This window comes from Cibotium barometz, chromosome 7, assembly GCF_041138505.1.
Source record: "Cibotium barometz isolate CiBa-2024 chromosome 7, ASM4113850v1, whole genome shotgun sequence".
NCBI lineage: Eukaryota > Viridiplantae > Streptophyta > Polypodiopsida > Cyatheales > Cibotiaceae > Cibotium > Cibotium barometz.
Genome location: NC_141052.1, coordinates 58,279,062 through 58,305,327, shown reverse-complemented (window position 1 = coordinate 58,305,327; position 26,266 = coordinate 58,279,062). Strand labels below are relative to the sequence as shown.

Below are 26,266 nucleotides of genomic sequence, written 5' to 3'. Positions count from 1 at the left end.
CTCTGAAGATATCTCTTTCCCTGCCTGATGAACCTCCTGCTGAAGAGCCTGCGGCTTGTTGATGTGCTCCCGCATCGTCCACGACTTTGCAAAATACATCATCCGCATTTGAACTTCCAAGGAGATACGCTTCATGGGTGATACCCTGCTATAGAGAGAAGCCAAATGTTGCCAAATCCCTCTGGCCAGCGTCATATTCTTTATATGGTTGATCACCTGTGGCGTGCAATTTAGGACGATGAAAGAACGGATGTGGGCATTAACACGATCCCATAACTATGCCTGAGCCTCCCGTTCCCTCCATATAGAGGGTAACTCCCCGTCCTCCAACTCCGGCCATGGAACACCAACTACAATGAAATCAGCCAAGTCATAAGACTCCAAAATGGACTCCATCATTACCTTCCATATGCTGTAGTTGTTCCTGTCCAACTGTCGGTCCACCGAGAACGTGGGGAGTGTAGGGATCTTCACATGCATCTCAGCCATCTCAAGCAAGTCTGCCATCTCAAGGGTTCACAAGGTCTTGTCAAGGGAGGGTGGGTGGAAAAAAAGAAGAAGAGGCTGCAAATAATATGCAAGGTGGCTGTCCAACGGTGATGGTCGCCTTCTACCAGCAATAGTGCTCACGACCAGCAAAACTCAGGTCGGGCAGGTCCACCAGTAATCGGCCAAGGCTACACAGCAGGTCAGGTATCAACAACCAGTCGGCCAACAAAAGGAGACAGCCGACAGCCCTCCCACACTCAAGAAAATGGGAAAAAATACATGGAGAGAGGAAAAGTGGGGAAACACCAAAACTGGGCAGGCACACCCACAACAGAGGCCCTGGTGTAATGTACAGACAGAAGATGACTGCTAACAGTTACAGATGTACATGTTTGGTAAATTGAGAGTGGTGCTAGTAAGCACATTACTTCTCATCGCAGTTTGTTCTCATCACTTGAATCTACTCCACAAGGAAACACTCTTACATGTGTAAACAACTCCTCATATCATGTAAAAGGAGTTGGTAAATTTGTTCTCACTACTGCAAATGGTGAAACAATCACGCTCTCAGATGTATTATATGTACCAGGGATCAAGAAGAACTTTTTATCTGTCTCTCCATTACTAAGGCTAGCTTAGTAGCTTAGTAGTTCAGTTTGTGGATGATAGATATATTGTTCATCATCACAAGTGATGGCAATACAATTGTTGCTTCTGGTGCTTTGTCTCGTGGCCTTTATAGGCTAGATGTATATGAAAGACAAAAGCATGCTATATGTATACAGTTTCTTCCACAAAGGCAATGGGTGATGCTAAGTTGTGGCATGCATGCTTTGGTCACTTGAACTTTGGCAGTTTGTTACGTATGCATAAGCATGACATGGTGTCTGAGCTGCCACATCTTGAAGTCCCTATCAAACATGTTTGTGAGGGTTGTATTCTTTGAAAAATGCAGCACGCATCAACTGTCCAAAAATTGCAGCTTATACACAGTGATGTATGTGGTCCTATGAGAACTGTTAGAAATCTAGCATGGTATCACACAAAACTAGAACATGGGGAAAAGTGCAAGAGGGATGAAGCAAACTGAGATAATTCCATTGATGTGACCCCTTGAATATATAGGGGGAAAGTACAAGAGCTGAGCATGAGTGCATATGGGATAAATCCCTGAGTGCCACATGGCATACACTGAGATGACCAAGACTATAAGTACTCCTAGTGAGCACTTAGTTCCAACACCCTCCTTAAGTGATACTAGGAGGACATGACTGACAAGATGACAGATGACAAAGATAGATAATAAGGAAAGATGAAGAGACTGATGACTGATGACTAGACAGACAAACAAGCCAAGATAAAATGACTAAGACTGAAGGACAGAAACATAAGACAAGATCCTAAGACACCCCTCCTCAAGTGATATCCTCATATGGGTCCACAAGGGTAGGGACAGAAATGGATCATAGACTTAGACATAGACAATCAGTCAGTAGAGTGGTCCCACAGACAAAGAGACTGCATGATAGACATTAGAGAGTCTGACAACTAGATGATAGATGGGGACATAGACAAAATGCCAAAGACATGTGGGTAACTAATCCACAAAAGATAGGCATATAGACTGATAGACAGAGTGTCAGAGACATGTGACTGTAAGATCACACAAGATAGACACATAGACAGAGAGAGTGACTGATTGTAGATAGACAGAGAGATGGACCTTGATTCATAATCCCTCCTCAAGGGCAATCCTCCTGCTAGAGTGAGTAATGTAGGGGTGCCTCTTGGATAGGGACAAAGATAAGTCCATGTAGACATGACATTACCCCATGATCTACATCATTGGTGATCAATGGTGGTAGATAGCATGAAAGCATAGACAAATATGAGAGAGATGGGAAGGTAAGTCCAGAACAGGGTCCTCTTTGGCCTACATCATGTGGTGACCAAAGTAGGAGAGAGAAAAAAAAGGTCTTTTTATGCAGAGAGCAAGGGCAGAGTACCCAAGAAGAGATGCCAAAGATAAATAAATGAGAGACAGCATCAGAAATGAGGTCTTACCCCTATTTTGATGGGCAGTGTCTGTTCTCTTACAAGATAAAATTCAGTTCTGAAAATTAATTTTTTTAAGAATAAAATAGAACTGAGAATATTGCAGCATACAAAGGATAATCCATTTTAGTTTTTACCTCAGGTCTTCCACCCTTTCAAGCCCATGTCACAGACACGCTATCCAGGGGGTAACCCGAGAGAAAGGCAGCTGCAAACAGAGATTTCTTAGAGGAAATGTTGCTGCAGAGAGAGAGGCATACGGGCCTGTCAGAAGCAAAAGAGCACCAACTAATACCTCGTTTTGATATAGGAGTGGAGCAGCCAGTAGAGAATATGTCTTGAACAGAGAATGGGGGCTGCCCATACTGAAAAACAAGAGGTGCGCAGCCTTGAGAGAATAAAAACGAGTTGTTGTTGCAGCACCAGAATTATTTCAAAGCAAAGAAGTAGCTCCATGGCGGGATCAGGGACTGTCGACTGCAGAAAATATGGGCGACATCAGGGCAGTAGAGTCGTGTCGAATAGGAGTTGGAGATGTCGAGCAGATTCAGCAGCAGCAGAAGACTCGTTGTAGAACAGGAGAGCGGCCTGTTTCAGCAGTATAGAGAAGGGCGACACCATAGCGGGCTGCTGCAGCAGATCATGTCGAGGGCAGCTTGTGGCAGATCAGCAGCACCTCAAAGAATAGGAGAGGAGAGTAGCTAGAGCTGGATCTAAGACCCCCGATGGGGCAAAGCTAAAAAGGAAGCTAGACCTAGAGAAAATCTATGGCTAGATCTAGACTAAAGGGCTGAGGAGAAGAGGAATCTACATGGCTCTGATACCATGTTAGAAATCTAGCATGGTATCACACAAAACTAGAACATGGGGAAAAGTGCAAGAGGGATGAAGCAAACTGAGATAATTCCATTGATGTGACCCCTTGAATATATAGGGGGAAAGTACAAGAGCTGAGCATGAGTGCATATGGGATAAATCCCTGAAGCTTGACGTTCAGTATGGGATCTCAGTATTGAGCAGACTCATGCATAGCCCAAGCACAAACAGTTGTGCCCTTACCTAAAGAACTCCAAGCACTTTGGGTTGTTTTTTCCCAAGGGGGATAAATCACAGCTGCATGCATTTACAAACTTAGACTGAGCAAGATGTTACGACACATGAGCGTCCACGAGTGGTTTTTTCTTTCACCTTGGTGATTCATTTATATCATGGCTCAGCAAGAAGCAACCCACTGGGGCCACTTCTAGTTGTGAAGCTGAGTACAAAGCAACATTTATGACTACAGTTGAGTGCGTTTGGCTCAGACGCCTTATTGTTGATTTGGGTATTGGCGAGTCCTTAGCCACTACCATCTTTACTGAGAGTCAAAGCGCTATGGCAGTTACGAGGAATATAGTTTTTCACTCTCGCACAAAGCACATTGAGGTGCATTATCATTATGTCAGGGAGAGATGCTCCGCAGGGGAAATCAGCTTGGCTTATGTGCCAACACACGACAACATGGCAGATTTATTCACGAAGGCTCTCTCACAAGAGAAGTTTGAAGCTTTTCGCAAAGCTTTGAACTTACTTCCCTTTGGGATTAATCTGGACTCCCTCTCATAGTCCAAAGAGTCTAGCACATCTCTATACTTTTACTGCCAGCTCATCCCTTTTTCACATCATCACTCCCAAGGGGATTTGTAGCCATATTTGGTAGTGATGTGTGTGAACACACTAGGACCATCAGGGGCACTTTTTCCCTCTTTAGGAGGTTTTTTCTCTATGCTAGTATACACCCATCTTGGGGTATACTTATCATCTTTGTACAGCATATTCATTATTTATCTGTCATCTCATTGTGTGCTCCCTTGAGCTTCTCCACTGTGTGCGCGCGCGCATTCTTGCAACCCTATTTCCAACAATATATATATGTATGTACGTACGTACGTGTATATATACATATGTATGTATGTATGTATGTATGTATATAGCTTTCTCCAGCTCCTTATATATATATATATATATATATATATATATATGTATGTATGTATGTATGTATGTATGTATGTATGTATGTATGTCCAGCACATCAAACCTCTTTCATTCCAATATCACGTAAACCATTTGACAAACTTCAAAAGCAGAGAAAACGCTACCGTCATTTGTGCCACATACTGAGGCGTTGAATTTGCTGCTGGGAAAAAGAAAACTGTTTGAAGAGTCCGACGAGAATGAGCGATTTGAATCCTTAACTGAGGAAAGCTTTCCATTGCGCACCACCATTACAGCACAAAAATCAGGAACGTTCCGCGCTACAATTGCTGAGGTTCTTGGCCTCTTCAACAATCTGCAGATATAACCATCAGTACTAGAAGTGCAGCCTTTGAACTGGTAATGATCCCTATTTGGCCCACAAAAGTGAACAAATGCATGCAGGCTTTCTTCACAAAACCAATGCAGAAATTTGGTGCTAGAACAACATATGGTTGTTGGATACAAAAAATACAAACAGTGCACAATGTACTTGCATGGCATCTCTACCTTCACTATTGTATCTTTAATATATTTCTCAGTAATTGCTTGATATTTTTTACATAGATATGAGTAGACTAGTAAATCTTCTAGTAACGTGCATCCAGCATGAGTTATTCCCCTTTGTTGGGGCACACGTGTACCTGACCCAACAGAGGTGAGCCCACAAGCTGAGCCCACCAGGCATGACATGAGTCTAGTGCATCAGGCATGACGTGAGTCCCACGTACTTAAGATGCATCTTCCCAGGACCTCCATTCAGCGTGAAACCGGCAGTCAGGCCCGATTGGCTAGAGGGCATGCATCATTCGAAAGATTGGAGAAGCAGTGTTGCCAGGCACACCTTCAGCATGTGCACACAAAATCTCTCCTCTTTGACTCACTATATGCCGAAGCTTTCTGGGGTGTAGATTACACAGACATTTCAGTTTAGATGTGTATCTGGTTGTAGGAGCCGAGCACACAATCCTGATCGGCCCTCCACTTCATTGAAGATACAGGTTCTGGCGTCCATGTAGTATGTGGGAATGTTTCTTGTCCAGTTTATACATGGATCATGTGATGATTTCCAGTTTATACATGGATCATGTGATGTTAATACAATCTTTGTTTCTTTCTTTCTTCTCTCTCTCGTCTTTAATCATTGATTCATTGCACATGCAAAGCCTGCATAGTAGATATGTCTTTTTTTGTTTCGATGTACTCTGACCTTAGTTCACACAAGGATTTTATGTACCACATTGTATGCTCTGTTATACCAATGAGTGTTAAATATCCATCTAAGTAAAAATACTTCAATCATTTGCCGTAATTTTGATGTTTCTATCTTAGATGTTGGAGCAACAAGAAACTGTGGATTAAAGTCATCTTAAAGAACCACGATGCTCACTTTCTTATTGTGTTGCGTGAAGAAGATCCAAGGACAAGCTTTGAGATGCCAAGCTTAGAGATTTGCTCCGCCACTGCCTTTTGAATAGAATCACTTTCAATGCAATGCACTTTCAGTTCCACCTAGAATAGCAATTGGACATAACAACCCTTTTAGCACTCAATATCAAAACAAAAACTTGCGAAGCTTAGCCTGCATAAGAACTCCATGCTCTTGGCTTGCAATGCACCTTTTTCTTCTCACACATCTTCCTATACTTCTGTAGCAACTTGTCAGTAATGGCAAACTGCCCTTGCCTTGCTTGCTTTCTGTTTTCTTCATTCGCTTGATCAAAAGGGAGAGGGCCCACTGCACCAAAAAGACGACAACATCGAACTCCATTAGATTTGCTTGGAAAAGTGTCAGAATACATAAAGAATGCTCGAATGAATGAGACGTGGGCCTTTAACAGGTGAGAATAATTAAGAAAAACAAACTAATTGCAAGTTGATTTTGTCTTCTCAAACTATTGTAATTGCCTCAAGTAAAGCTATATTAAATTTTATTTTTTCATTTATGAAGCTCTATTAAGCTATATTTTTACATTATAATAGGTGGAGATCTTATTTGATGATTGCTCCGCAGATAACTTCAAATCTACAAAGATGGTTGCCTCCATAGACCTAGATGTGAGTTAGCTTGGGCTGCCTATGTGTCAAATCCCCACGGATCCCCTCGTGATCGATCTTGGTTCGAAACTCGAATCCTGCAAACAAACGAACAACAAACAACAAAGAGGGTGCAGGCCTGACTCACCTCCCAACCATGACAGCCGTGGGCGAGCCCACAGTCTTGGCTGTCCCCACCGAGCCACGAGCTGAGCTAACTAGGTTGACGTACCGACCAATCTCCTCCTCGCGACGTCCCATACCGCCTCGAAGCTGCCCTCGCGGGCCTCAAGACTGCTGCCGGCCTTGGCTGCATAAAGCAGGTGCACGTCTGCACTAGATCCAGGCTCCAAGACCATAGAGTTCTCACAAACTCGCGAGACTCTCTATATAACAATAACTAACCTTGGCCACCCTTTTATAGGCTCTTGGCCGGACATCGGGCGTCGACACTTGGCCGCCCGCCCGTCCATACTTGGGTGCCCGCCCGTTAGTATTTCCCTAACTCAGCTCGTCAATCAGCCTGCCTAGTTCCAAGCTTCCCCAAGCCTCGAAACTAGTCTTGCATGCGTATAGCACACGGTAGATACCCACTGTGCACATGACACTATGTACACATGTTCTACATTTGAAGGCAAGGATGTTCATGTAACGCCTATGATAGACAAGTTGCTCCATTTACATATAGGATTATAAGGATCATAAGAGCCTTATGGTTGCACCTTTGCATGGCTGTGATGCACTTTTGAGGATGCCTTGGCATGCATGCCTCAGTCCAAAGGAGGACTATGTGGCAAAGAGAATTACTTTGATGTATGAAGGCAAAGCCAATGTCATAAATGCTGGATTCCCAAAAATGTCATAAATGCTGGAGGCCATTGAGGGTACTCCCGTTCTTGTTTCTCAGTGTCTTTGCAGGATTTGGAGTACACCATCATGGCTACCTGGGCCAGAATCCAGGTATCTTCGAGGGCTGCGGAGAGGAAGCGCGGCCAGTTTATGAGAGAGTGGGACATTGGTATCTTTTTCACGTCCTCTCATTCGGGACCCTATTGGCAGCATAGGGCTCCTGATTGGTTGAGATCTCCACCTTACTTGGTGTGAAATCTCCTTTTTGTAAAAAATTTTCATACTTAATAGAAGTCTCCTTTCTGAAAAAAAAAATGTGACTTGATGCATAGAGTTATGTACTTATGTGATAGCAATAAAGAGGTGCCTATGTTATGATCCTCATGTGAGTAAGTGTCGGAAATGTTAAGGAGTCCTCTGTATAGGGGCTTATGTTTATATGAACCAATTGTGGTGTCATGTGCATCCCGCACTTGGGTGCCACCTGGACATATCTGAACAGAGGGTGCAGGACCTGGAATGGAAACTGGTCCTATGTGAGCCCAGGCCGGGACGAGTCAGCTAGGGTTCCACTCTAAGCATCCAAGGTCAGGTGTACGAGTCTCGTACATGGTCTTGGTCAGGTGTGCATTGTCCTTCACATGAAGGAGTGCCAATCCGTACTGTGAGTCTCCCTCTGGAATGATGTCAGGTGTCCTAAGTGTTTGGCTTGCAACCAGATGTCTAGAAGCATGTAGGTTGCATGTAGAAAAGAGGGCAGCCCTTTGGGCTACGCCAGAAAGGGAGAGAACACCCTTGAACTTTGCATGGGGTAGGCCTTTTAGGCCACCCTAGGGGGGGCCAAGAGGCCCAAGGATAGGCCAGCATGCTGTCGGCCAGCCCTATGGGGACTGGACAGCAAGGCGGCCAGCCTGTCGGCTAGTTGAGGAGGCTCGGGCAGCCAGTCGGCCAGCCACAAGGCTTGGCCAAGTTGTGGGCTAGCCCATGGGCTGCCAGGCAACATGGCTGGGCAACCTGCACAGACTAGGACAGCCCCAAATAGTGGCTGGACAGCAGCGCATATGGGTCAGTAAACATAATATGAAAAACGTATCTTTTAAAATGAACCTGGTCGTGGGGAAAACAGTAGCAGGCCGACTCCTGTAAAACAAACCGACCAGCACCTTTAGGGCTATAAATAGCCAAAGCATAAATCTAGTCTAGTATCTCAAAGGGGTTTCTGAATTCCAAGGGCCAGGACAGCTGTTACCATTTGGCCACCCAATTGGTCCACCTGTGCTTTCTTATCATGTATGTACATTGGACTGGTGTCCATGGCAGTTGTTTATGCCGGGGATTGATGCCACTCATATGATACTGTGGACTTGGATTTCCGTTGGGACTTGTGCCTCCGTGTACATGCCCGGAAATGCCTGGTGGATTGGTGTTCGATTGGGTCTGGTACCTTGTGTACTTGCCTGGAGCACGTCTATTTTGGCAGTGTCTCATGAACGGGGATTATCCATACCAATGCTGCATTGCATAGCATCTTATGTGCTTGCTTCCAATTGAAATTGCATGCTGTTTTCATGCTTGCTTGACCAATGTGTAGTTCTGGATAAGGGGACATCCACCTGCAAACCGTGCGTGTGAAACTGTCTGCTGACATGGTTATGTGGCATGTGACAGGTGGTAAGTATTGGTCATAAACCTAGCCTTAGGAGTTAGCACTAATTTATAAGTGAGTGTGTACACACTTCATTAAGTTTTGGGCGACCAAAACTCACTTATAAATTATGACCAGCCTGGTGTTCACACACACTGATGTCCCGAGGTGGACATAACCCAATGTCCACCGCCCAGACCTTATCCCCTTTGTACAAAGGGAGTAACCAGCCATGTGTCCACCCTAGCTTGCTCCACAAAGCACCTGCCTGCCACCTATACTGATAACTTACCACCTCACTCCTCCTCCTCTCTCTAGAGATTGGCGCCTCTTTCATGAGGGCTGTTGGGCTGCATTTTCTCCACTTTTTTTTTTTTCAGAAAGAGACTTCTATTAAGTATGAGAAAAACATACAACAATCATAGCTATAAGCTGGAAGAGAATAGAATCACCCCATTATGTAACGTGATTTCAACCACTAAGGAGAATCATGATGCCATGTAAGACCTGTGGTACTAGAGGAAAAGAAGATGCCATGGTCCCATTGCCGCATAAATATCACACGCTTCGCCTGCGCAGAACGAGAGGGCCCCTAAATGCGAGCCCAAGTAGCCATAAGAGTGTGGATGATATCACCCCATATAGTACTAATGCACTGAGACCCAAAAATCTGGACACCCTCAATAGCCTCCGTGCATCTAGCTCTCCAGATCTGCCATGCTGTAATACTGGCAATAATCTCCCAACTGGTGTCAATCCTCTGTCTAGGGGGTGTATAATCAAAGTGAGAAACATCCTGCAATAAACCACTCCCCAAGTCACATGCATGGCTCGGCCACTCAATTTGCCCATAAGTTGGGCTACAGGACCCCAAATCTGCTGTGCAATGCTGCACCCCCATAGACAATGTTGTACGGACTCAGAATCTGCCGCACATCTAGGACAGGAAGGTGCTACACCAAAAACTGATCTCCACTGATTGGTGGGGAGACCACCATGTAAGAATAACCAAAAGAAATGAGAGATCTGGCTCCTTCTGTATGAGTGCCAAAGTCTATGCCAATATCTGCGCTATATCACTGGAGAAATATCATAGCTCTCCCAATGAGGCCTGAGAGTAGGGATCCTATGCATCTGTCGAGTGAGGAGGAGCCTCGCATTCCAAACAGTGAAACTGAAAAAAGGAAGGCTTTTCAAAGGATCGAAGGCATCAATCCACTCCCACTCTCCTGGATCCCACTGAAGATATCTGATAGGACTGCCACCATATAGCCACAAACACCAAGAGCCATGAGTCACTAGCTGAGGAGAAGGGTCAATGAACCAGTGCTTCCCCGAGCGACCAACAATCCTCACTGGACTAAGCCTAGTGTTTGGTATGATCACCATACTACATCTCCTCTCAATCTCCCACCAGGCATGATAGAATACATGAGGAAATCTCTATCCTCCTGGCCTGGCACAGCAATGACCTGCAAAGGTATTCCTATCCTCGAAAAAACTCCTAGCCAACTCGGATGATAGTCTCCGTGAAAGGTCCCAGAAAGCCACTCATGCGGAATAGCTGCATCAATACGAATGCGAGAGCCCCTAAGATGCTGAGTGGATGCAACTCTCCGATCCTAAGGTCTTCCAAGCAAGAACTGTGTATGCGCATCTCTCCCATCCTGACCATTGCATATAACGAGATGCACCAAGTGGCCGACCAGCCTCATCCCTAATGAACTCGTTCCACATAATAGGTTGTCGGTCAGCCTCGTCCAAAGACCTAGGAAGCCTTTGTCGCAAAAAATATCTCATGCTTCTCAATGCACGCACGAGAGAAGCACTAACAAGAGGCAATAAACCAAGCTGAGGCAAGCAAAACCTGATTAGCCACCAAAGCTCTGGAGGCTAAATCTAATCTCCTGGAGCTCCAATGGAGGAGCTGGATACTCATAAGTACCAGAGCAAACTGCTGTGCAGGAGAAATATCAATCCCAACTTGGCATCCCAAATATCTAGCAGTACATCCTCTGCTGATCCAAGTAAAACCAAGCTCTGCACCCCAATCAACTCTCGGTGAATCACTAACCCAAAAACCAACAGATTTGTGCCAATTAATGAGTGCCCCTGCTGCCAAATAGAACTCCTCTAGTGCTACCCGGAAGGAACATAAGCATATATGTGAAGCCTCCAAAAACAGGGGTGTCATCCTCATGCCAACAAGCTCTACCATGAATGGAGAGTATAAACCTCTCCCAAGATGCTCTTTCAAGAGGATGCACCAAGCTCTCATTATCACCTCTTTTATCCATTGGCATCTCAACCATGTTAAAATCCCCACCAATAATCCAATGGTCGGCAAGAGGCATCAATGTAGTGAGAGATTTCCAAAAGGCAATCCTCTCACCTCTATGGTTAGGAGCATAGAGGTTGAGAATACCAATGCGTGTAGTACCCTACATAAGAAGGATCCACTGCGCTCTCGCAGGAAAAATGACACCATGTCCAATGATGCAAGGCAAGATCAAAGCCGAAACAGAGAGACAAACACCACCCTTGGTACCAACAGCCGGTTACCAAGAGGTGTGTCATGTGCACAGTGTCACCAATTGGCCGACCATTTGGTCCATTCCTAGTTTTTGCGTCTCGTTCACTTGAGGCCAGGCCGGTGTCTCATGTGAAGAGGCCAGTATTTTGCTGACATGGACGGGAGCCAGACTGGTGCCACCCGTGTGTTAGCAGGATGGTGTCGTATGGATGGGAGCCAGACCAGTGCCACCCGTGTATGACCTGGACTGTGTTCGATCCATGGGACTGTCACGCCATGGAAGAGCCAGTATTCGTGCCGTGTTTTGCCTATGGGACTGTCACACCATAGGGAAACTCGTGCCTGGAACTGTGTCTTACCTATGGGACTGTCACTCCATAGGAAGACCAGGTTTTTATGTTTTTATGTCGTGCCAGTTTTGTGCCGACAGATATTTTTGTACTTGTTCCATGAACGGGAGATATGTCCATGTTACTATTTGCACATGCACACATATTTTGCATGTTTGAAACTGTTTTCGCATGACATGTATTTGTGTGTTTGCCTGCTTGACGTGTTACTTACTGAGCGGGAACGCCTGCCAGTGAGTCGTGAAGTCTGCTCTGTATTCTGACAAGTTTTAGTGCATGTGAACAGGTGGTAAGTATGTTGCACATGTAGTTTTTAATACTTTATTCTAACCTTTTAATTTATAAGGTTAGGTGTTCACATTCACTTAAATGTGGGCACCCCCTTTGGGCACCCACTTAGGGGCCAAGGTGGGGAGCCCCACTTTAAGTGAGTGTGGGGGTGGGCATGGGTACCTACCCCCACTAATCCCCCACATGCATGCGTGGGTATCTCAAAGTAAAACTTTACTTTAATTTTATTAAAAGCTCCCTCCTTCAAGCGTAGAAAGGAATCGCTTCTTGCGTTTGTTCATCACCCATCGCTACCACCTTCTTGCATGGAGAAACCGGCGACCATCTTCTCTTCGCTTGTTTTTCCCAAGCGGCTGGCTGCCTTCCCTGCACAACTACAGTACCCTCTGCTGTGCTGGCTGCGCCTGTCTCTCTACAGGCGGCTGACTTTACTGCAAGAGGGCTGCGCCTGTTTTCCAACAGATTGCCACAGCAGCAGGCGCCTGCATCACTTCTCTCTCCCTTCCTACAGGCGGCTACTCTCCCAGGTGACAGTACTTGCAGGCTGCCCATCCTCTTCCGGCTGCGGGCTGCTCATCTTCTACCGGCTGCACCTCTCCAAGCTACGCATGTCCCTACAGACGGCTGGGGCTATGCGCTTGTGTTCCGGCCAGTAAGAACATTGCCCTCAGGCAACTCTGTTTGGGTTCCTCTACACTGCAGCCAAGCCTCTCCTCCTTTGCAAGTGGATGCTTCCTCTCTCACAGCAGGCGGCTGTACCATTCGTGGTGGTGCTTGTCTTGTGAGTTCTACACGAGGCAACTCTTTCGTCAACAAGGATGGCTTCATATTCTATGCAAACACCACAAGTATTGGTTTTCTATCAACCATCTACAAGTAAGTGATTTTCAGATTTGAGTAAAGTATTTTATGTTTAAATCTGATAAAGGATTCATCCCGCTCGGCCAACACCCGTTCGGTGCCGGGTTGTCCAAGCTATATTGGCAAACCTCGGTCCAAAGGTGCTGAGATCGGGAGAGCCAGGCGTTAGTACGAGAGCGCCTGTTTGTACGTGGTCTCGGAACACCAGTGAGGCGCTCTCTGCGGAGTCCAGTGAAAGCACAGGACCGTAGCGATTGGACCACACTAGTGGTCGTTCTTCTTCGAGCTTCTACATCGAAATTCGAGCCTATTTGTTTGGTACTGTTTTCATATGTACATGGACATTATCTGGTTCTCAGAACCCATGGAGCTTTTTTTTTTTTTTTTTTTTCCGGGAAAAAGATCCTTCTATTAGTTAATGAGAAAACGCCATAAGGCTACAAAGCTCACCTCGCAAGGAGGGATAAAACACAGTGAACTCCTGAGCTCCACCCCCGTGGCTGGCCGCTCTCTGGGGGGGGCTACCTAGTAGTACATATGGAAGGTGAGAAAAGCCAGACTGGAGGCCTGTAGTGCCAAGTGACATCCTCGCCCCTCGCGGTGAGGAAAGGGCCAGGGTGCCAAGTGCGGAGGAAAGCCTTGCGGCGCCCTCTCATGCGATCAGAGTCGCCCTGGAGTTTCCCCCAGTGTCCTCTCAAGGTGTGAATGATGTCCACCCAGAGGGCCTGTATGACCTCCGCCGGTGGAGTCGCCTGGCGGTCAATGGCCTCCCTGCATCGGGCTCTCCATATGTGCCAAGCCGTCATGCTGCTGATCATCTCCCATCTGTGCCCGACCCCCTCCTGAGGGGCTGCCGATGAGAAGTCTGGCGTCGGAACCACCGCCATCGCCCTGTCAGAGACCTGGATGGTCGCGCTGCCAGGGACGTCCTCATATCCAAGGGCCGGACCGCTGTCCGTGGCCCAAGCCACCGCACCCCACGTCACCAGCATCTCACCTGGTGAGCCTGCAAAAACCATCCTGAGAGCCCGCTGCCAGACCTGTTGAGCCTGTGGGCAATCCCATAAGCAGTGCCGCTGCGACTCCTGTGCATGGCCGCACCGAGGGCAGGACGCTGGGTGTCTGCCAAAAGCTAGCCATGCCCCCACAGCCAGTCCTCTATGCGCTGTGAGCCAGAGAAAAAGCGTCACCTTCCGGGGCCGGAAGCTGGCCCAAAGGCGCTGCCAGAAGTCCCTAAGAAAGGCAAGGGAGAGCCCCTGTCGCCGCCAATGCTCGGCCGCCGCCGGGGTGCTCGCTATCCTGTGCCTCTGAATCCGCCGCCCCAGCCTCGCTGTGTACTGAAAAAAGGGGATGCCTGGGCTGGTAGGGGCCAAGTAGGGATCTCGCCAAAACCACTCACCTGGATCCCACTGAAGGCGAATAAGAGGCCTGCTGTCCCAAGCCCATAATCTCCAAGAGCAGTCCTCCCCTATCGAGGCCGGTGAGGGGTCTACATGCCACTGTCTCTGATGAAAGCCGACCACCCGCACCCTCTGAAGAATACAACCCTGGAGCCCATCCAAATCTAGTTGTGTCCTCTGAAGCTGGCCACCCTCTCCCACCTCGAAAGTGAGTGGGGCGACTCTCTCCGCTGTGCCGCAGACCGCTAGAAGGATCTCATGCAGAGTAAAGACACCCATCCACTGTGGAGGTGGAGGGTCCTGTACTGGGGTCCGCCACTCCCGGGGGATGGCCGCCTCAATGTCCTGTCTCATCAACTCTCTGCCCCTCATCCCACTGAGTCTCCTCTCCTGAGCCTCTAGAGGCAGCTGCTGAAAACATATCCAGTCGTCTAGGGACTGGGCTGGGCCGGAACTCAAAGGGCCCCACGACACGTGAGACCGCGATCCAACCATATGGCCACTGGGAAGTCGAATCAAGGGGTTCCAGATCAATGGCTGCCTCAGGCGCTCCTCATCGGTGCCCGGAGGAGTCTGGAAGAGTGACGGCCTCAGATGCGACCAGGCCCTCAGAAGGCTAGCTGCAAAACGCTCCTCGAAGCCAAGGCCCACTCCTTTGGATCGCTGCTCTGTAAAGATCCACCTAATGCTGGGGGTCCAGGGGCCGCTAAGAGAAGGGGTGCGGCTGAGCATCCTGGAAACAAGAAACTCCTTCCACGGCTCAGCGCCTGGCAGGAGGCCACGAACTACCAACTAACTTGCCAAGCAATGCTCGGCTTTGGCAAATAGGATCAACAATGCCCAGGCCGCCTCTCTCCCTCGGCTGAGTGATCACCGCCCATGCCACCTTGGCCCTGGCGGGCCGCCCGTCGCCACCGGACCAAAGAAAGTTCCTGATGAGCCGCTGCACCTGGCCAATGCATGCCCGAGAGAAGGCCCAGCAAGAAGTGATGTACCACATAGTAGCAAGCAGAACCTGGTTGGCCACAACTACTCGGCCAGCCAGAGATAAACGAGCGGTACTCCAATACAGAAGCTTCTTCCGAATGCTCAGAAGAAGGGGGGCTATCTGCTGCTCCGGAGATATGTCAATGCCCACATAACATCCCAAATAACGCACTGTAGTGCCAGGGGGCAGCCACTGAAAACCGTCAACTGGCCTCCAAGTCGGGGGGGGCATAGAGCTGACCCACAGCCCACACGACTTGTGCCAGTTGATCAAAGCGCCCGAAGCTCTGCAAAACCTGTCCATGGCTAAGGCGAAGCGGCGGAGGTTCTCCTCACCTCCCTGAAGATAGACAGCAGTGTCATCCGCAAACTCCGAGTCTAGGAGCTCCTCCGAGGTACGGATGGGAAGCTGGAGGCCCCGCAAACCTGTATCCTGTGCCGTCAAAAAAGTGCTCATGGCCTCCGCCACAAAAAGAAAAAGAAAGGGCGCTAAGGGACACCCCTGCCGCACCGAGCGCGAGAGCTGGAACCTCTCTCCGCGCACGCCCTGTATCAGCACCTGGCTATGAGCCGATGAGTAGAGTGCAGAGACCCCACGGATCCACTGAGGGGGGAAGCCCATCCTCTCCATAGTGCCTTCCAAGAAGGCCCAGTCCACCCGATCATATGCCTTCTCGAAGTCGAGAAGGAGCACTGCCAGATCCTCCTGTCGAAATCTAGCCAGAGCCGTAGCCTCCCAGAAGGAGAAAATGTTATCCAGAATGCTCCTATCCTGGATGAAGCCAGTCTGCGTGGAGTGGATGATGTCCGGAAGGTGAGGCTGAAGCCGCCTGCTGATCGCCTTAGCTAGGACCTTGTAGGCCGTGCCTAGCAAGGTGATCGGTCTCCACTGTCTAATCTCCAGTCTGTCTCCTCCCTCTTTGGGGATCAAGTGGATCAAACCCTCAGCCATGCTGTCCGGCATGACTCCTGACTCCATAATCTCCTGGAATGCCAATCTGAAGCCCCTGTGTAAGAGGCCCCAGTACCTCTGGAAGAAAGCCACCGAAAGACCGTCCTCTCCTGGGCATTTGCCCCGAGGTAATGCCTGAAGAGCCTCCTCCAGTTCCGTATCCGAGAAGGGAGAGAGAAGGGAGTGCTGTAAATGGGCCGGCACAACCGGTCTCGTGAAGCTCCAGACTGCCTCCCGAGCCTCTCTCACCCTGTCATCTGCTGGCTCAGCAGAGAGAAGGTCCCTGTAAAAATCTGTGGCTATAGCCCGAACCCTGGGGGGATCCACCACAACCTGGCCATCAGCCTGCCGGAGACGCCTGAGACCCTCTCGTCTGAAGCGAGGGCCTGTCGCCTCAAAGAAATCTCGAGTCACTCTGTCCCCAGCCTGTGTCCAAAAAGAAGCCCGAGCATGGAATCGGAACTCCACCCTCCTCTCCTCGATGGATCTGATCTCCGTGCGAGCTGACTCCATCTGCTCTGAGATCCAAGGGCTCGTAGGATCCCTCTCCTGGAGTCTCTGGAGGGACGCTAGACTCCTCCGTAGGCTCCTCTCCTGCTCTCTGAAAGCCTCCAGCCGGTCCAAGGCAGCCTGTCTGAGCATCTGGCTAATCTCCTGCAAGCCACTGGCAAGGTCGCTGGCTGCCGATCCTCTCCTGAACTGCAGCTCCTGCCAGACCTGCTCAACTCTGATCGCAATCTCGGGCTCCTCTATGAGACAATCTGGAATCCGGACGCTCTGGCCCTGCTCTCCTCTCGTGGGGTCCTCGATCTGGAGAAGCACTGGATAGTGATCTGAAAACGAGGAGCCTGCAAGTATGCCCACTGTGCCACCTCTATCACAGGCCCACTCATCAATGTAAAACCTGTCGATGCGGGATAGATTAACCCCTGTGGCCCGTCTATCCGAGCGCGAGAAAGATAGGCTCCCCTGCAACCTGCCAAACTCCGGGAGAGTCCACGGATCCTGGCCTCTCACTTGAAGCACTAGTTCCTCCCAGGCAGCTAGCTCCGGCCCATGAATGGTCTCCTGGCTGCCCCCCATCCTGTCCTCTGCATCCTCCAGCATGTTGCAATCCCCTCCGAGGCACCAATGGTCTGCCAAGGGGAGGGACTGCCTAATGGTGCTCCAGAACTCGGCTCTCCCGGTCGCCCCATTAGGGGCGTAGAAGTTGAGGAAGCCAATGCGGTCTTCCCCAACCCGAAGGATGATCCACTGCGCACGACCCTGGACCAGAATGCCAGAGTCCACAACTTCAGATAGAAGCTGCTCGCTGACTGAGATGCATACTCCACCCTGGTTCCCCTGGGAGCCATATGCCGGTGACCAAAAAGTGTGACTCCTGCCTGGCAAGATCTTCCCGCAGGTGCGGGTACGCCCGGCAGAAAGGTGGTGCTCCTGGATGAAAAGGATATCGATGGGTCCTCCAACGAGAGCCCTCTGGATCTCCTGGCGAAGTCTGCCCCGGCCAATGTAGCAGCGATGTCCACCGAGACCCTGGATGTTCCATGAGAGGATCCTCATGGATGAGCTATGGCAAGTGAAGCAGCCTCCACTGGCTCACCCCTCTCAGCCGGCCCGGATGATCTGCCCTCCACTCTGTGAGTCTTGGGCGCCGGCTTGGAGGGAGAATAATCACTGTCTGTCCGGGTGCGGAGTCTCTCCAAAAAGAGGGTGACCTGTCTCTGTGTCCAGCCCCACTCCGCCTTCGCCCTGTCCAGGGCATAGGCGTGAGACCAATCCTCTGCATATATGTATCTAAAGGTAGGCTGCACCCTCGGGGCGGCATGGAGGAGAATCAGAAGCACCGCCTCAACTGAGGTGTGGACCGGATCCGCCCGCCAGTCTCCTATACCAAACAGGCTCATGCGGGCTGAGTGTAATCGAGTCTGCAATAGGTCCGTGAGCCCCAAGTCACTGAAGTGGTGAGAAAACTCCAGTATCTGATCACGCAAAACTTCCTCTACAGAGTTACAATCCCATGCTGTGTCTGGGGCAACACTGAGAGGAAAGGAGAAAGCCACCATGCTGCTCACCACAGAGGGAGAACGAGAGGGATGGCACACCACGCAAACACGCAAGGGCGCGACCAGTGTCTCGAACGGGCCAGCATCCAGCTGGAGGCACCTGAAAAAACCGTAATCCACTGGTAGCCCCATCACTCGCGGGGGCCCCCCAGGGGAGGCTGGAGAGAACTCTGTGGCGGGCGAGGCGAGGATCGCCATCTCCACCGGCCCGGAGTGGCGGTGGAACAGCCGCTGGACTGAGCTCTGGCCTACCCAGCTGCGCTGCCCCGGGGTAGTGGGTGGTCTGGCGAAGTATCCTGGAGAGGCCGAGGGAGGGATGGGGGCTCGTGGCGAGGAGGGGGGAGAGCGAGGAGAGGATGGAGAGGCATCTGCCAGAGGATAGGTGTCAGGGGGGGCCGCCGGGGGAGGCGGGAGAGGGGGGGCTGGGGGGGGAGAAGGAAGGGTGGAAGGAGTGCTCTCCGGGCGAGGGGAAGGGGAGCCGGGGGTCGAAGAGTGCGGCCCAGGATCCTCAGGAATCTGCTCCAAGGAGGGTGGGGGGCCCCCCGCGGGGGGAGGCGGGAGCGGGGTCTCCACGTGGGAGGCTCCACCAGCGGCCTCAACGGGCACTGAGTCTGAATCCTCGTCCATCGGGGTGGGACCTGCTGGCCGCCTATCCCTGACAGGAGCATAAGTGCGGATAGGTGCCTGTACGCCAGCCGGAGTCGCCTGCCCGCCAGCCTGTGCTGCCTGCTGGCGTCTGCGACGACGGTCCCTGCGGGCCGGGCGTTTCCGCCGGCGAACCTCCTGCCATCCTCCAGCCTCCTGGGACTGCGCGGCATCCTCCGCCGGGGCCTACTCGTCAGATGATGGCGCCTGCTGTGACGAGCCAGGGATGTCCGGTCTCTGAAGTGGATGGCCACCCCTCGGGTCTCCTGCAGGGGGTCCGGAGGCGGCATAACGTGAAGGATGAGCCTCCTTGCGGGGACAGGCGCGTGCAAGATGGCCCATCTCCCGACATATGTAACACTGGCCGGGGAGGCCCGAATACTCCACACGCTGTATCATATGTCCTCCAGAAAGACAAGGGAGAAGGATCGTCTTCAGGAGGGACTCCGGTGACGGAACCACAACCCGAATGGCCGGGAGTCCTGCTGCCCGAGCAATCACTGAAGCCGCTGTCTGAGGCGTCTCCACCACCTGCCCGAACGCCTTGCCAATGGATGACAAGAGGGGCAAGTACTCCCTACGGAGTCCAGGAAAACAGATAGTGACGGGGAAACCTGTCGCGCCTGCTAGCGGGTCAGAAGCGGGGTCGAAACCATGAGTCCATCGCGCCAGGAACGCCCGGGAAGAGTGGAGGGCAATGGGGCTCCGAGCCAGCACCATCTGAGCTGCCTGTGGGGACTCGAAATCCACCTGATAGTAGCCACGTCCCAAAAAATCCACGCTGACGATCTTGGCGGGCACGCCAACAAGGCTGCCTTGCAGAAGGTCGCGAAGCTCTCTCCGCATCGGACGGCTACCCACTATCTTGCAGACCAAGGAGGAGGCCTCAAGAGCGGAAACTGTGGAAACAAACAACTGAAGATCTTCAGCTGTGAACTCCAGACGGAGACCGGAATCGGCAGGGTTAGTCGGAGCGGCTTCCATGGAGTCCTCCAGAGGGAAAAAGCCAGAAACCGGGGTCACCAACGGGAGGGACACAGCCCTGCGAGGAAAAAAGAGAAGCGGAGGGCTACAGGATAGCGGGGGCGGGGCGCGGGGGGGGGGGGGGGGGGGGGCTGAGGCGGGGAGGAGTTAACGGTGGGCGGAGGGGCGGGACTGAAGGGAGGAGAAAGAGGGCGGAGGGGGGAAAGGTGGCGGGGGAGAGAAGAGAGGGGGAGGCGAAGGATGTTAGAGAGGCGGAGGAAAAAGGAATGGGGAAGGAAGTAAACGGCGGGGGGAGAGGCGGGGAATGCAGCGAGGAGGGAGGCGAAGGAAGAGAAGGCGGGGGGGGAAGAAAGCGGAGAAGAGGAGGGAGGCGGGGGAGTGGAGGCGGGGGGGTGAAGGCGGGGGAGAAACGCGAGGCAGAAGGCGGAGGGGAGGAGGCGTAGAGGGGTGCGAAGAAGAAGGCGGGGGAGAGGGCGGAGGAGACCGCGGAGGGCTGGCGGGGGGGGGAAAGTGAGGCGCGATGGCGAGAAGCAGCGGGGGGGGGGAGAGCGGAGCTCGCAGGCGAGTCAAATCGGTTTATGTCATAGGTCCCCTCACTCCATATTATGATGCAAGGTTCCTTCTTTAACCCAAAAATACCGAACCCATGGAGCATTGTATTCATTAAATACTCCCAATAAATATATCATATATTGAGGGGGGGGTCGGCCCGTTCCGGCCCCAGTGCTGGTGTCCATCTTTCCATTTCTGTTCATTTAAAGTTCAAGTTGTTTTAAGTTGTCCATTTCAAATTTGTGGTTTAAAAGTTGTGCTATTAAGCGTGTGGGTGTCCAACGGAGTCTTTCCCACTTGACGGGATCGGTTTCATTGGTATCAGAGCACGGTTGTTTCCCTCTTCCTAGTGGGGAAACGAACCTGTGTACTGGACATCCCGCTTTTAGCAAACTTTGAACACAATGGACAGCCAAGGCAACCCTTTGGAAGTGCCTAATTCGAGGGGTCCCTCTAGTGCCTCTCGTGGGTCTGATGTCCTGCGTGGTAGACACAAGCCCCTTGAAAGGGTTCTTGATAGTGAATCCAAGGGTCAACTGTCTCCAGGGAAGACAGTTATGCTTGAACAAGAGCATGATACTATGAGGGCTGAAATGGAACATATGAGAAAACTTTTGCAGGCTCAAGAGCAAGAGTTAAAGTTTTTGCATGAAGATCCCCATCTGCAAAGTGCTATTGAAGCCAGGAAGGCTGATGCTATGGTTGATGTAACTTTCGAATCAATGGCTCGCGAAGTGGGCAAGAAACCAAGGGAGTTGGCACTTGCCTATCTCCTTCGCAAAGGTGATATCAAAGAGGGGGATGACGGAGAGCTGAAATTCAGAAATCCACCTCGTTTGAAGCATGGAGATCCCGCATCCCAGAGGCTGAAATCTTTTATGCAAAAGGAAGAGGTGACTGTCACCTCTCGACATGCATCCTCTCCCCAAGGCACTAAGCCTGACAGATTTATGTATGCCAGTGCTCATGGAGGGCATGAAAGTCACATGCATGCCAGACATGTACTTCATGGTGACAGGTCTGCTTCCAGAAAAATTTTGCCTTCTGAGTTGTCTCATGGAGAGACACTGCCATATGCAGGTAAGTCACATGCATCTGAGTTTCGAGTTCGTGGAGCACATGCCACCGTGCCCCATGAAGCTTCTATGACGGCCCATGGAGCCCATGCAGACAGGGCTACCCCGTTGGATAAGGGGAAAAGAAACAGAGAAGACCATGAGCCTCATGCCAGGAAGCTCAAGGAATTCAAAGCAGGTGATAAATCTGTCAAATTTGATGTCTTTCATGGTGAACATGATGCTTCTAAGGTGTTAGCATTTGTGGCACAGTTCGACATTGCTTTTAGCGATGAGGATTTCACAGAAAAGTCAAAGGTGCGCCATGCTAGCATGTTTTTGAAAGGGACTGCTGCCCATTGGTGGATCACTGAAAAGATCACCAAGGATCCCATCTCTACTTGGAAGGAATTCAAAGACAGATTTTATGCTCAGTTCTTGCCACCCAATGCGGAGCAAACTCTCACAGTGGGACAGGCTGGAACAAAAAGATAATGAGAGTGTGCAACAGTATGTTAACAAATTCTGGAAAGTGTTGCTGGAAGTGACTCCCTTCATGCTAATCACTGAGGATGAAAGAAAGAGGAAGTTTCGTTCTGGATTGCAACCAGCTTATAGATCGGGTATTGAATTGCACCCAAAACATACGTTGCAACAACTCACAGCTTCTGCTCTTGCTACGGAGCAATTGGTGCTCAAGATCAAGCAGGATCAAGGAGGTTCCAAGGGGAAGGACAAGGCTGCCCCAAATCAGCAAAAGGGTGGACAGCCACCTAAAAAGAACTTCCGGGAGCCTTACAAGGGTGGTAAAGCTGAAAATAACACATCAAAAGAACAGGGCCCAAGGAAGAACAAATTCGGCTTAACTCCGGAACAAAGAGAGCAATATGCCAAGGATGGAAAATGCTTTTCTTGTGGTAGCAAAGACCACATGTTTCGGCAATGCCCAGATCGCAAACCAAAGCACGAGGACAAGCACACCAAAGCAAATGTTCATGCAGTTCCTGATGTGCAAGGTAATACAGGTCATGATGCAAAAGAGCGTATGGTTTGCAAGGCTTGGGGGCAAATCAAGGATCAGCCCGCATTATTCATGTTTGATGACTGTGCAACTGACAATTTCATCTCTATGCAAATGGCAGCTGCATTGGGTATTGAGGTTGAAAACATGGGACCTCAGATTGAAGCCGAAGCTGCATTTATTGGTAAAGAGGTGCAGGTTACCCCTTTGATTGGGAAGTTGCGTATCCATATCCAGGGCTACCTTGACAATGAGCATTTCCTAGTTGCTCCACTGAACGGATGTGATGTATTGTTGGGCAAGCCGTGGCACCATAGGCTTGAGCCCCGCAAAGACTACAAATCCAATATGATTTCTTTTATGCATAAAGGCCGCATGCACTTTATTGATGCTGGCAAAGAAGGGGATTCCATCCCAGTTGTATCACACATCCAAATTAATAAAGCAATGAAAAAGAGTCTTTCAGCGTACTTGGTTTTTGTGCGTGATAGTCTTGTGCCAAATCATCTAAATGTGGATGCTATGTCTAATGATAGGCTGAATTTTCTTAATGCATTCAAAGATTGTCTTGCTGACTCATTGCCAGGTGAATTACCTCCCCAAAGGCCCGAAGATCACCGCATAGATCTTGTGCCAGGTAATTCTCCTCCTAACAAACCCGCATACCAAGTGAGTGCTGCACAATAAGAAGAAATCATGAAGCAAGTCAACGAGCTTTTAGAGAAAGGTTTGGTTCAGCCCAGTTCCTCACCTTACTGCTCTCCTGTGCTTCTTGTTCAAAAGAAGGACGGATCATTCCGTATGTGTGTAGACTATAGAGCTTTGAACAAGCTTACCATCAAGAACAGATTTCCAATTCCACGTATTGATGATATCTTGGATAAGCTTGATGGTTCGGCTTGCTTTAGCAGACTTGATTTGAAGAGTGGTTATCACAAGATACGCGTGGTGCCACAAGATGTCCATAAGACTGCATTCAGGACAGCCTTCGGATTATATGAATTCTTGGTAATGCCTTTTGGTCTCACCAATGCTCCTGCTACTTTTAATCGTATGATGGATAGGATATTCCGACCCCATCGCAAGTTCACAGGAGTCTTCTTTGATGATATCTTGGTTTTCTCCAAGAATGAGCAGGAACACAGATCTCATTTGATCACAGTGTTCGAAGAGTTGCGGAAGCATAAACTTTTCGTCAATGCCAAGAAAAGTGAGTTTTTCCTTTCAGAGATTCATTATCTGGGTCATATTGTATCCAAAGATGGAGTTACAATGGATCCTGCAAAGATAGAGACCATTCATAATTGGCCCGAATTGCAAAACGTACATCAAGTACGTAGTTTTCTGGGATTATGTTCGTATTACAGGCGTTTCATAAGGCATTTTGCCATGATTGCCACTCCTCTACATGATCTCACAAAGAAGAAAACTGCTTTCAAATGGACTTCAAAGGAACAGGATGCTTTCTTGCAGCTCAAGCATGCGATCATATGTGGTCCAGTATTGATTGTTCCTGACTTGCACAAGTCATTCGTGGTTGAATGTGATGCTTGTGGTGATTGCATAGGAGCTGTCCTAAATCAAGAAGGGCATGCAGTTGCATACGAGAGCCGTCGTTTGCATGATGCTGAGCTTCATATGGATATCTATGAGAAAGAGCTCTTCGCTGTAATTCACGCCTTAAAGATTTGGAAACATTATCTTCTTGGGGCTGAATTTGTAGTCAAGACAGATCATCAAAGCTTGAGATACTTTCTATCTCAAACCAAGCTTTCTGAGAAGCAGATGAGAATGGCAAATTTTCTTTCCATGTTTCATTTTCAGATTGTGCATACTCCAGGAAAGAAAAATGTCGTGGCCGATGCATTATCTAGGAGGCCTTATGTTGCTGCAGTCTCAGTGGCCTCTCATGGAGATCTATCTGCTATGAGAGATTTGTATCACTTGGATGCTGATTTTTGCCATATATGGACTGATTTGATGGCTGGTCATTCACATGCCTCTTATGTTATCAACGAGGGTTATCTAATGAAGGATAATTGCCTATGTGTGGTGAAGGATTTGCGTCCAAAGGTTATGGACGAATGTCACGCTCCACCTTATGCTGGTCATAGAGGTATTATTGGCCAAGCATGCGTAAAGACATTGAGGCTTATGTGCGTGCATGTATTACTTGCCAAAAGGTGAAATTTGACAGGCAAAAGCCTCCAGGTTTGCTTCAGCCATTGCCTATTCCCTCGCAACCTTGGGAAAGTATCACGATGGATTTTATTATGGATTTGCCTAGATCCCAGCATGGGAATGATGCTATTTGGACTATTGTGGACAGGTTTAGCAAGCAAGCTCACTTCTTGCAAGTCAAGAAAACCATCAAAGCTGATCATATGGTAAAGCTTTTTCTTGCTAATATATTCAAGCATCATGGTATGCCTAAATCCATTGTTGGGGATAGAGATCCCAGGACTACAAGCCTATTTTGGAGGGCTTTGTTTGATAATATGGGTACTAAGCTTGAGTTTTCATCAGCTTATCATCCCCAAACGGATGGCCAAAGTGAAGCTGCAAATTCAGCTGTGTTGGATTTATTGAAATGTTATGTGGCAGATCAAAAGAGTGCATGGGAGAAGTATCTTCCACTTGTTGAGTTTGCCTACAACAATACGATCCATGCTTCCACGGACAAGGCTCCGTTTGAGATTATTTATGGCAGAGTGGTCTTGCCACCCATCCTTCGTACTAAGGATGAGATTTTTGCAGCTGATGAATATGTTCGTGACTTGGATGTTGCCTTTGGTCAGGTGCGGACAGCCATTGCAAGATCTCAGGATAAGCATAAAATGGCTGCTGACAAGCATAGAAGGGACATGGAAGTCAAAGAAGGTGATTGGGTATTGCTGAAATTTGAGAAGGCTAGGCTTCGGAAGAGGCCAGGACGAGAACGATCATATCCTAAGCTTTCTCCTCGCTATTATGGACCCTTCAAGGTGATTCACAAAATCAATGAAGTGTCCTACAGGCTTGCTTTACCTAGTCATTGGAAGATTCACAATGCTTTTCATGTGAGTCTATTTCGGAAATATGTGGGGCCAGATCCTGATGAGCCTGTCACAGAAGATCCGCCAGAGATTGAAGAGCTTGAGGAGATCCTCCAGCCAGAACAGATCGTTTTTCACAAGGAGAGAAAGCTACCTGCAGGAAAGCTTTCCAGGAGATACCTTGTGAAGTTTAAGAATTATTTGCCTATTGATGCCAAATGGGTAAATGAAGAGTATTTTGCAGATTATCCGCAATTGTTGCAGGCATATCTTGAGGCTTTTAAGTTGAGGTCAACTCTTTAGAAGCCCGGGGGGATGTCACCAATTGGCCGACCATTTGGTCCATTCCTAGTTTTTGCGTCTCGTTCACTTGAGGCCAGGCCGGTGTCTCATGTGAAGAGGCCAGTATTTTGCTGACATGGACGGGAGCCAGACTGGTGCCACCC

The 26,266-nt window shown here is 49.4% G+C and overlaps 1 protein-coding gene across 7 annotated transcripts in view; it reads right to left on the bottom strand.

The window, feature by feature from the left end:
• LOC147637249 (U-box domain-containing protein 52-like) overlaps positions 1–26,266 on the bottom strand; it is a 124,137-nt gene that overhangs the window by 68,175 nt on the left and 29,696 nt on the right. For all 7 annotated transcript variants that reach the window (XR_015266365.1, XM_086800868.1, XM_086800865.1 and 4 more), the window contains exons 2-4: positions 6,177–6,295; positions 5,948–6,069; positions 4,683–4,873 (exon numbers count right to left, since the gene is read on the bottom strand). Coding sequence is in view for 6 of the 7 variants with exons in the window: in XM_086800868.1 (XP_086656994.1) it covers positions 4,683–4,873; positions 5,948–6,069; positions 6,177–6,295 (432 nt within the window). In the remaining variant the exon portion in view is untranslated. The remainder of the gene's footprint in view (positions 1–4,682; positions 4,874–5,947; positions 6,070–6,176; positions 6,296–26,266) is intronic.